This window comes from Syngnathus scovelli, chromosome 3, assembly GCF_024217435.2.
Source record: "Syngnathus scovelli strain Florida chromosome 3, RoL_Ssco_1.2, whole genome shotgun sequence".
Lineage (NCBI taxonomy): Eukaryota > Metazoa > Chordata > Actinopteri > Syngnathiformes > Syngnathidae > Syngnathus > Syngnathus scovelli.
Window position 1 is genome coordinate 14,720,717 of NC_090849.1, and position 10,848 is coordinate 14,731,564.

General features: G+C 40.0%; 2 protein-coding genes across 2 annotated transcripts in view; one reads left to right on the top strand and one right to left on the bottom strand.

Annotated features, from left to right (window-relative positions):
- sf3a1 (splicing factor 3a, subunit 1) overlaps positions 1–10,848 on the top strand; it is a 125,264-nt gene that overhangs the window by 28,646 nt on the left and 85,770 nt on the right. The window lies entirely within an intron of this gene.
- On the bottom strand, positions 299–6,883 carry unm_hu7912 (un-named hu7912). Its single transcript, XM_049764039.1, has 2 exons — positions 6,664–6,883; positions 299–4,721 (listed from the first exon to the last, which is right to left on the bottom strand). Exon 2 carries the CDS (start codon positions 4,670–4,672, stop codon positions 1,481–1,483), a length of 3,192 nt encoding a protein of 1,063 aa, XP_049619996.1. The 5' UTR covers positions 4,673–4,721; positions 6,664–6,883; the 3' UTR covers positions 299–1,480.

The following is a 10,848-nucleotide window of genomic DNA, read 5'->3' on the forward strand; positions in this document are numbered from 1 at the left end:
TAAGGCAAATCAGATAACAGTCAAGAGTTTAGATTGGCCAAGTCATTTGAAATGCTGAGAATTTCTGAGTCAAAATATTTAAAAAAAAATCTGTAACTGAGCATCATGCAATACTTCATTTGAAAAAAAAAAATCATTTAAAAAAAAAGAATTTACTGATTTTCTCCTACAAGTGTTTTTTCACTTTGATGGAAGAAACAGAAAGAAAGTAACAGAAAAAATAGAAAAAAACCAAAACGGATTTACATAGATCAATAAACTAAAACATGTTTATGTGAAATAAATACAAGTAAAATAATTCATTTGTTCGATTCCATTTATTATATATCTATATATAGGTTATAAACATCACAAAATATATTTTTTTAATCTTGCACAAAGATAAGATCCAGTAAAAGAGCAATCTTAGTTTAGTCAGCAATAACAACAGAAGCAGGCATATATCTAGGTTCAGCGTTGCAGATTTTTCGGCACATTCTTATCATTTACCATTTAAAGAAAATGAGTCTTCACAAAACATGTTTGAAAAGAACTATTTCATATCAGTAATGATAATCATTTTAACTGTGTTGTTTTTTTTCGCTATTGTATTGCATATTGTCTAAAAACATAATGCACTCGTAGCTTCTATTATTCAATAGTCAATAAGGTAACTTTCTCTTAATTTAGAGCAATTATAATAGCGTAAATATAGTTTAAAATTGAATTTTAAATTGTGTCTCTTACATATCTGAGTTCAAAATAACATGCTTTAAGCAAAATAAATGTGTGATTTAAAGCAGTTGTTAAGACCACCTCCTAAGCCAGAAGAAAGATTTAAAAATTATAGTTTGCTTTATTTAAAATACATATTTTCAAATGAAGGCCACTTTCAAACCAAGCAGTTTACCCAAGCACGTTTCATCTAAAATACACAAGTGAAAAAGTAAAATGCTGTCTTGATTGTACTTCATTTTCTATCAAACAATAACTAAAAGACTCTTATAAAAATATCCACACAAATACAGTTTACTAAATGAATATACTCTCACCTACAAGTCACCTGTTGTAATATTACTGTTACAGGGTATAACAGGAATTCTAGATATATTTGTTGTGGGGGGCAATTTTGAGGAACATTTGTGTCTAATATGTGGAAGAAAAACGATGTGCAAATGGGATACTAGAAATTTTGTGTGCTTTGTACATTGTGTCGATCGCATTAAAGAGAAACTGAATAATTCATACACTTTCCAACACATGGACTGCTGTGTGTCCAGTTTGCATGCAGTCTATAAAGTTCTTTGAGAGCAAGAGAATCAAAGCAAGAGTTGAATATTTGTGTGCATGTGTTTAGCATAGGTCAGTGTCAGTGTGCTAAAGGTCAGTGGAACAGGAGGGAAATTGGCCATATGCAATCTTCAAATTTTCTATTGAAATGTATTTACAGTGTTTACATTTTGTGTAACTGACATCATTATCATTCCTTTCCTGTGCTGTCCTAAATAATATCATCCAAGAGATGGGGGGTGTCCACCCAGTCTAATGTTCTGGGCTCTGATGCCGCCATAATCATACACATAAACTGTTTCCCTGTTCTCTTATCTAATGGGTAAATGGTTGTCGGGGTGAACCTTTTGTTACTCTCAACAAACTCACATAGCTGATTATAGATTTTGGGGTACTCATGTCGAAGGAAGACACCTCTGATCCTGAGCTCGCGCTGAATGTTGACAAAGCACACCTCCCTGGCTTTCCTTCCCTCCTCCCCCTCCTGGTCAATGGCTGGCGTTCCCGGAGGCGGAGTAAGGATGAGAGTTTCCATGTCACTATCCTTCTTCAGTAGCTTTTTTTCTGGACTTGAAGAAGCCAAGGAAACCTTTGCATATTTTCGAACCGTTGGTGTTTGGACCCTTGGCGAGGGTCTGTTAGGCACTAGTTCACCAACAGCTACAGATACATTCAAGAGGAAACATTCACTGGGGTCATACTCGTTACCCGCCATCTGCAGTTCTTTACAGTATTCACCCAAGTTGTCCTTAAAGCCATCCAGCTCTCTGAGAGACAGATAGGTGGGAGACATGACGAGGCCCTCAAGCCCAACTTGGAGAAAGTTATCAGCCGTCTCTGGATTGGCGAAACCCAAAAAGAGGACACCTCTGCCTCTGGAGAGGTAACCAGCTTTAGCAATGCGAGAGAAGGCTTTGTGAATCTCGGACTTTTCTCTGCAGAACTTGATGGTGTGCCGACACACGCTGCTCAAACGGCCGTACACACAGGTCTCCTTGTGGGACTCCCAGTCATCCCTGCGACAGTTTCGGGAGCAATAAAAGGTGTAGCAGCTATGACATGATTTGAAGTACAAGCATGCATTGAACATATTTTCAGAACGTTTGCACTTCTTGTTAGCACACACCATGGTTTCTTCTTCCTCCACGCTGTGGTCTGGAGAGCACTCTTCTGCACTTCTTTGTAAAGCATCACACCCACTATCGGGGTCTTTGATAGTGTCGGGGCTGGATTTAGAAGACGGGAGCTGCGTGTTCAGACATTCAAGATTTTCAATCTCAGAAGATCCCCTGACCTTTTCATCATCTTCAGTAATCAGTTGTTTAAGCTGATCCAGAAAGTCCCCACTCGGCTTCCTGCTGGTTGGTGGCTTGTAATCAACCACTAGGTCAGCTAACAACTCATCAAGTTGCTCCAGACTCTGCTGAAGGGAGACATTGTTACGTTTCTTTTCTTTGGTCATTTCTGCTGTGCTGAATGACTTCTTCACATCAATGACTCTCGGCGCAAATTTCTTTTCACTGTCCAGCGTATTCCAGTTGACAGCGTGCACACCACGCGGCTCACGGTTGCCTGCACATATGTCGTTGTCAGTTATGGTGATCTCAGGAGTCACAAACCAGTGGCCACTCTTGCTAGTCTTCCACGGATTGCTTGGACCTCGCTCTAAAGACGTCTCAGAGAGAGACAGGGCAGCATAGCGCTTTGGAGAACTTGAAAGGTTCAGGATAACGGGTTGAGATGAGACATTGGGAGATGCCCCGTGCCTTCCTTGATAAAATAGGTTCTCATAGCTTCTTCCACGAAGCACCGATTGGTCTTTGTCATGGCGAGGGTAAAGAATATTGTCCCAAGACTTGGACTGGTTTTTAGCCTCTGTCCTAAGTCTACTTGTCTCTGTGCCGTAGGTAGAATACCAAGGGGGCACACCAGTGTCAACCCTGACTCTTGGTGGAGTGAGCTGAGAAGACTGGTTGGAATAACCAGATATACTTGAGCGATACCAATCATCTGAAAAAGCCTGTGACATTCGCGGGCGCCTTCTGCCTTCTGTGTGGTATTGCCTTGATGGAAAGTAGCGATCCTCAGGAGAATTAAACGGCTTGTTATAATATAAATTCGAGCAACTTTGGTGGTATGAATTGAAACGGGGGTCATCCCCAAAGTAAGTGCTTGATGGGGTTTGAGAAAAGCAGGACCCTGCCTCACTCATAGGGTAGGGTGTACTATATACAGAGTGTGATGGCTCTTGGTTTGTATCTGCGAAATATGACCTGAGGGGAAGCGTGTGCACCCATCGATTCCTTGGATCATACTGACTCGTCATAGTACTTCCACGGCTGGCTAAACTGGATCTATCATCCTGAAAGTATGCCCTTGTATAGGGATGAACCGGATAGCGAACTGGGTCCTCTGTGTAGAAAAACTTTGTTGGGATGTTTGGGTTTGAGTAAGCTCTTTGTTCCTGATTTAGATACATTGCTGTTTGTGATGGCATTCGGTACATGTCTTGATGCTGGTAAGAAACGGGAGACATGCTTGTAGTGTAGTGATATCCTGGTCGGAAATCTCCATTGTAGCATTCACTTGGAGTTGGTGTTGGTGAGGAAATCTGCCGTGGTACATACAAACCTCGACTGCTACTAGCCTGTGAGAATCTTTGCCAAGCGAGTCGTTCAGGCCGTAGATTGGGGACCTGTCTAGATGTGTGTTGGAGCACAGCAGCATCTGGTTTAATGTCCACACGGCACCTGACATGAGGCGTTGGGGTTGTTGTTTCTGATTTACCCTCATTAAAACAATCAGAGACATACAGGGGAGAATTAGGTTGCAGTTTAATAGGGTGGACCTCGTTCAAAAATGCTTTGTTGGAGGAGTGTGCTTCTCTTTGTGTTTCAGAGGACCTCAAAGTGTCCGGAGCGTCCTTGGCTTGGTTGGTCTCCAGAGGAGACACAGAGATGGGTACAGGAGTAAGAGTTGATTTGATTCTGGGAGCACTTCGAGATCTTTTTCTATTTACAGAATCCGACCATGTGAGGTGGCTGGTTTTGTCTTGACTGGTCTGTTGTTGGATTTGCCTGGAGTTAAACAAATCTGGAGATGAGAAGCGAAGATATCCTGGTTGATCCAGTCCATTCCATGTTAGATCTTTGTGTAATGTCTGCTGTTCTGGACGCTTAAAAGGATACTCCATTGGGGAAGACGCAGACTGTGGGTCATCCAGTGATTCAAGAAAATCAAAGCTGCGGCAGTGTCTTTTGTTGATGATTTCTGCTTTATCAATCATCTTCAAGTCACACTGCAATGAAGAGTGAGCAGAACTGATGTGTTCGGTGGTTGGATATAAAGGAATGTCCTGGTAAAGAGTTGATGTCAGGATATCAGGAGGATGTGTCCGGGTCATCTTAATGGAACTTCAATGCCCTCCATTCAGTGTGACATTTCAACAAAACCTAAAGGAAGGAAAAGATATGTTGAGTTAAATAATCTATGACCTCAAAACTATAAACTACGAACTTGTAGTAAATATACATTACTGCGTGAATGGCTTATGCCTGGCACCCACTACTAGTGCGTCACAGCACAGACCTGTTTCTGAAAATAAAGCTGTGGATTGTCATGTTTGTTACTTAGCTGACTATGTCCTGGTTCATGAAAGATGATGATCAGACTGGTGCTGCCATTACTATTTTTGGGGTTGAAAAAATTCAAAGACACAAAAAAGTCCAAGTCTTAGAAGTAGTATGTATGAAAATTTTACTCGGATACAAACTTTAATGGGTTCTTCCTTCATGCCGCATTATGGAACGTTCACAAACAGGTTTACAGATTTGCAATTGTAAAAAAAGTAGATGAAGGAATTTTCACCAGTATTCCATTTTAATTATGTGGACTGAAAAAAATACTCAAAATAACATCCTCATCAAAAATGTCATTTCGTTTCAGTAGAACTCCCCCAGGAAGAAAATGTTGACAAAAAATGACTATATTGATGTATTGAAAAAAAACATTAGTAGCACTACTATAAAATCAAGTTGTTCAAACAAATGACAAGTCCAATGAAAAAGACAATCAAACTCAAGATGAAGAACTAAATATTTTACTAGGCCCATTTCTTAGGTGTTTGAACACAAACCATTTTTTTTTCCATTTGTAATGCATAGATAAGGTCTTTTGTTGGCCCTCACCCATGAGCTAACCCTGAGCTGCCATCTGTTCACTGTCATGAGAGAGAACTAACCAGCCATGTCCCTGCCATGTCTCGCCAACACACCTAGATATCACGTCTGCTCACACTCAAAGAATCTCAGAAGCCGAGCCCATAATGCTGCAAATTTCTTTTCGTAGGCCTGTTTTATGAAAATGCTCATTATTATTATTATATATGACTTGTTGGAGAAATATAAATCATTATAATTTTATATTATCATTATATTAAGACCTCTAATTTTAAATACCAGACGTGAAAATATCAGACTTTGTTTCCATAATAATTACATTGTATTGTCATTGTACTTCGAGCTAGTTGTCCCGTACTAATCTAAGTGTATTAAATAGGAGTGGGCAGTTGAATCAAGCTGTTTTACTTATGCAATACAACTACAATGAATCCACTGTGATAAGATGACTGCATTCCTGACACATAATCATATGATAATACTAGCTTTAATTATGTGCATCTAAAATAATTAACAGGAAAAAAGCACCACCCTTGGCAAACTTCCACAAGCCCGTGCAGAATCAGTCTCCAGGTCTGCCATTAATATTTAGGGTTTTCTCCAAAGTAGTTAAATGACTTATATGCGTGTACTTTGGTTTTGCAAAGTTATTTTTTATTCACGGTCAAATGCAGCTCCTCAATAGATGTGCAACCTCTTCTTTTCGTTCTTTCTTCTTTCTCACCCCTCAAGTTTTAAAATCGCATGCCACATCCTGTCTCCATAGTTACTGCACACAGCACCATTCACCACACAAGGGCCAAAATCTCTGACAAAATGGACACTGAATCAGCAAATTTAAACTTGCAACACAATCGTGTTTTTTAAATCATAAAGTAGGCCTTAATGATGTTGTATGTATTTGGACGTACATTTGAATAATTTAATGGCTATTTGAGCAACCAAATGCACAACCCGCGTTACTACATTCGGAATGAGGTTAGCCATTCCTTAAAGCTTGCAAACCCTGGCTCGGTGTTTAATCGTCTCATTTGAGAGTAGTGTTAAATTTTGGTGCTGCGGCACCATGGGCCCGATGCGTCCGATGTGGTCCCAATGACATCATTTGCGCAGGAAAGAGGGAAAAACAAAATCATCGGGTTCGAACCGGGACAACGGCTTGACTTTGGGCTAACTTCGCAAAAATAAGACTTGGCGAGTGAAGGTCGAGTCTTACCGGTTTACCGTGCAATTGATCAGATGAAATGGGCGGCGATGGAGTAAGAGGAGGAGGCGAATGTGTACTGCAGCTCGCCGCACCTGCTGGGGCGCCTCCATGCGTCGATCTCCTGTCTCGGATGCGTTACATCTCAGCTTCACCTCAAAACGCTCCCCCTTGTCGTGTTTAATGTGGAACAGAGCGTGCGGGGGTGTGTTTGTGCGTGATGGAAGAAGAGGAGGGGTACGTAACTGAGTCTGCGTCGAGAGGCGTGGTTACGTCGCTTGTGTGTGCGCGTGTGTGCGCACGTTGCGTGCGCGTGAATAAAGATGGAGAAGTCCATCCGCCAAGTGATCCGTCAGTTTCATCGTTCACGGTTCATGAACTGAACTGAACAAATCAAGAGTAGGCGCTAATCCTCTACATACGTATCTGGCTTTGTCAAAATAGGCGCTTTTATTTTTTCAACCTCTGTGGTTGACGAAATGATGTTAAAAAAGACATACAGTGCCCTGAAAAGGTTAAAAGGTCGCTCCTTGAGCTGTCCAAAGCTTAGGATATTTTGTTTATAATTCAACCAAACTCTAGGCAGTTGGTTGTTTTTTATCTCGAGATATCAGAATAAAAGGGGCTGCAAATGCATGTCACATTTTTTTAAATTTACATTCTCTTAAGATTTTGAAAACCATCTATCTTTTTCGTTCCACTTTACAATTACCGCGTGTGCTACTTTGCCCTCGCATATACTAAGGCGAGGGTTGGAAAAAAAAAAAAAAACAACCTCAAAATGTGTTTTTAAATCTTCAAAAAAAGAAAACAAAAATCATTGAGGCATAGATTCTTGATCGGAATAAAGAAACACTGAGGCCATATTTATTATCATTAAATTTGCAGTCACACAAATAGCAAACAAACCATGGTGCAATTATTGGTATGAATTCTCATTCATCTATAAGATTTATTACTCATCTTTTTTTCGTTGGGGCTTCTTTTAACCCTTTGTGGCGTCATTCTCACCTTACCATCGCATCTGCATCATTATAATCGATGGTGGGGACAGTTGGCTGCGAGCCCCATCCCGCCCACGGCGTACGACTGCTGCAGGAAATGTGCTTAGTGAAGCGCTCCCACGATGGATACAAATCACAACAACAGACGAGCCATGCTGATCAGCCTGGAACTGATTTTGTGGCAGGATATGATGTTTAATTGCTTGCATATCTTTGATGGAGAGCACAAATTAACTCATGCATCTTTGTTACAAAACAATACTGCAAACCCGCATGAATCACATGTATATGACTGTACCGTGGAAATCACATTGGTTGCCGTTCAGAACCCCACAGAGTGGATTATATGTGCGTATGTGTGACTCACCCTCATGCAGCACTGTGCACTGGCATCAGTTCATGTCAGCTGTTGGTTTGCAGGCATAAGTGTCTGTCAGCTGGCTGCTAGCAGGTGTCCCAGGCACCTTGAAGACTTTGTGGATAGGAAATCAATAGCTCTCTCTTGATTAGAAGTGCCTCTATTCAAGACGTAATAACCATTCAATCCATCAAAGTATGAGCATTAAAGAAACACTGCTTCACTCTGCTTCCACTGCTCCAATTGCATTCAAGCATACACCCCTAACCTAAGAAGCCAAGACAGAGTGAAACTAAATTTAACCTCACATTTTCTCAAGACAATACATGTCTGAGGAAAAAAAGCCATATTTCTGTAATTGTTAATGGCAACCAATCTTAGCTGGACTGTGTTTAAAGACAAGCGCAGAAAATAGTAATGATGTCAATGGCCTTCCAGGAGGAACATTTTCTTCACCTTTTCCAAAAATTGGACCTTTCCAAATATATTTATTATGACAGAGAGATATGTATTTATTTAACATTACATAACATTATTATAATAGTAATAATTAATATTATAGGTGTAATTTGTAGTGAAATAATATGTACAAGTGCTGTGTAAATGTAACGAGTCTAGTTTCAAAGATAAACCGAAGCGTTGGAATCACATCTCAATATAAAATTAATATTACTATCGCACACACAGAATTCTTGACTTAGGTGTAATTACAGTAGATGAGATAAGATAATGATGTCTATCTGATGTCAGTGGTAGAATTAGAGTAAGAGCCACACGGAAAGGTTTTAGGAAAATGTTGGCTCTATCGGTCTTAAGGATTTCTTAACTAAAGTCCACTTGAAGCATTTAATTCTTCAACAACATAATCCTCTGTCCACTTCTCTCGCCTCAGACTTCATTTTATGCTTTCAGCAAAGTATAAAGCAGATTTACAGATACTGGAGGAGCATTTTTTGTAGTGTTGAATCTGATTTGATTAAAATATTATTGTATAGCTTATATCTAGTTTCCATATATCCATCCATCCATCCATCCATCCATCCATCCATCCATCCATCCATCCATCCATCCATCCATCCATCCATCCATCCATCCATCCATCCATCCATCCATCCATCCATCCATCCATCCATCCATCCATCCATCCATCCATCCATCATCCATCCATCCATCCTACAATGGAATAATATTATTTCCCCCAGACACACACATGCACACGCATGCACACACACACACACACAAACACACGCACACACACACACACACACACACACACACACTCTCACACATACAAACAGTATTACTTCTAAATTAAATCTGGCTCGTCATATCTGGCAAAGCAACTGTGACTGTTTTGAAAAAAAGAACATTCTCATCTACTCCAAGTAACACTCACAACACAACAAATCTGTGTATAAGCCAAATCATTCGGGAGTGGTAACCATGGTAACACACACTGAGTAGGAGCAAAAGAGGGTGACTAGATTTCAAAGGGAATGAAGTAATGTGCTGATGGGAATCATTCAGACTATAAAAATCCATCTCATTGCTTAAAATCATAGCAATGTGTAAATACACGACAGTGCAGGTGTATTTGAAGTGGGAATCAGTCTCAAATTATGCATTTTACGGCACGTGTATATCTATCTATCCTCTTCTATAGTATGTCCACCTAACATTTCGGTTAACATAAGGTTTACCATAAGGAGACACCTTCCGGGAGGCTTGGAATACGGAAGATGCCTTGACAACTACCCACACTCATGTGGGTCATCGTTTAGAATAGAGTGGATATTATTCCCAGCTGCACTGAGCAAACACAAACTCCTCTGTCCTGCTCTCTGGAGTCACTCCGCGACATCCCATGGTGAGGCTTAATTAAATCTTTACCATACACTTCTCTCTCATCCTTCTTCATTTGCCATTTTGGCTAACGAATGACTCTGTCATGTGTGCAAGTTTATAATACATTTGTAAAGTGCTTCTGTTTTTTTTAAATTATTTGCTGTTGCTATGTCTCTGTAAAATTCTTATGTAATACACTGTCACATCACACCTACAGAAAAATGGTCTTAGTCGCAGTTTCATTCGTTCTTTAAACACTGATTTCACTATTTGCCTTTTTACAATACACATTCAAGTCCCATTTTCTCAAATGGAAGACAATTATGCTTTTGTGCCTCAGTGAGAAGGAAACAGTGACCCCCTTCTTAATATGTATGGTGTTTCCCCTCAGTTCAAGAACAGTACAATGCAAGAGCCTACTCCTCACGGGCCAAGGCTTTAGGTTTTGTGTTGCGACTGGTACAAGTCATTTTTACCATTCAAACTGAGGCCTGAGGGAAAGAAGAATAGTGAATAATGCACTGACTACATACACTCTCAAATAGTAAAGCATACTGCCTGCAATGTCTAAGTCATTATCATCATCATTTTGTTGGTAGGGAGAAAAAAAACTAAACAGGAACTACTTAAGTTACCGTGGGATATTGGGAACGTAATTTCAATCTCTTTGTGTGTCTTGGCATGTGAAGAAATTGACAATAAAGCAGACTTTGACTTTGAATGAGATTACATTTCTTATAAAGGGGTTAAGAATCATTTCATTGATCAGCTCTCTCTGTCTGATTAAAAATAATAAATTATAAATAATGAAGCAAAACACAATGAAACATGCAATCAACTCGAGTCGTTTATGTTGCTCAACCACCCCATCAAATTAATCGTGCAGATCAGTTTTGACACTTTCTTCAATTTGCCGATTTAATTGCACCTTAAACGGACAGCATGTAATTACTCATTGTGGTTGGCAGCTGCAGTCATCCAGATGCACGT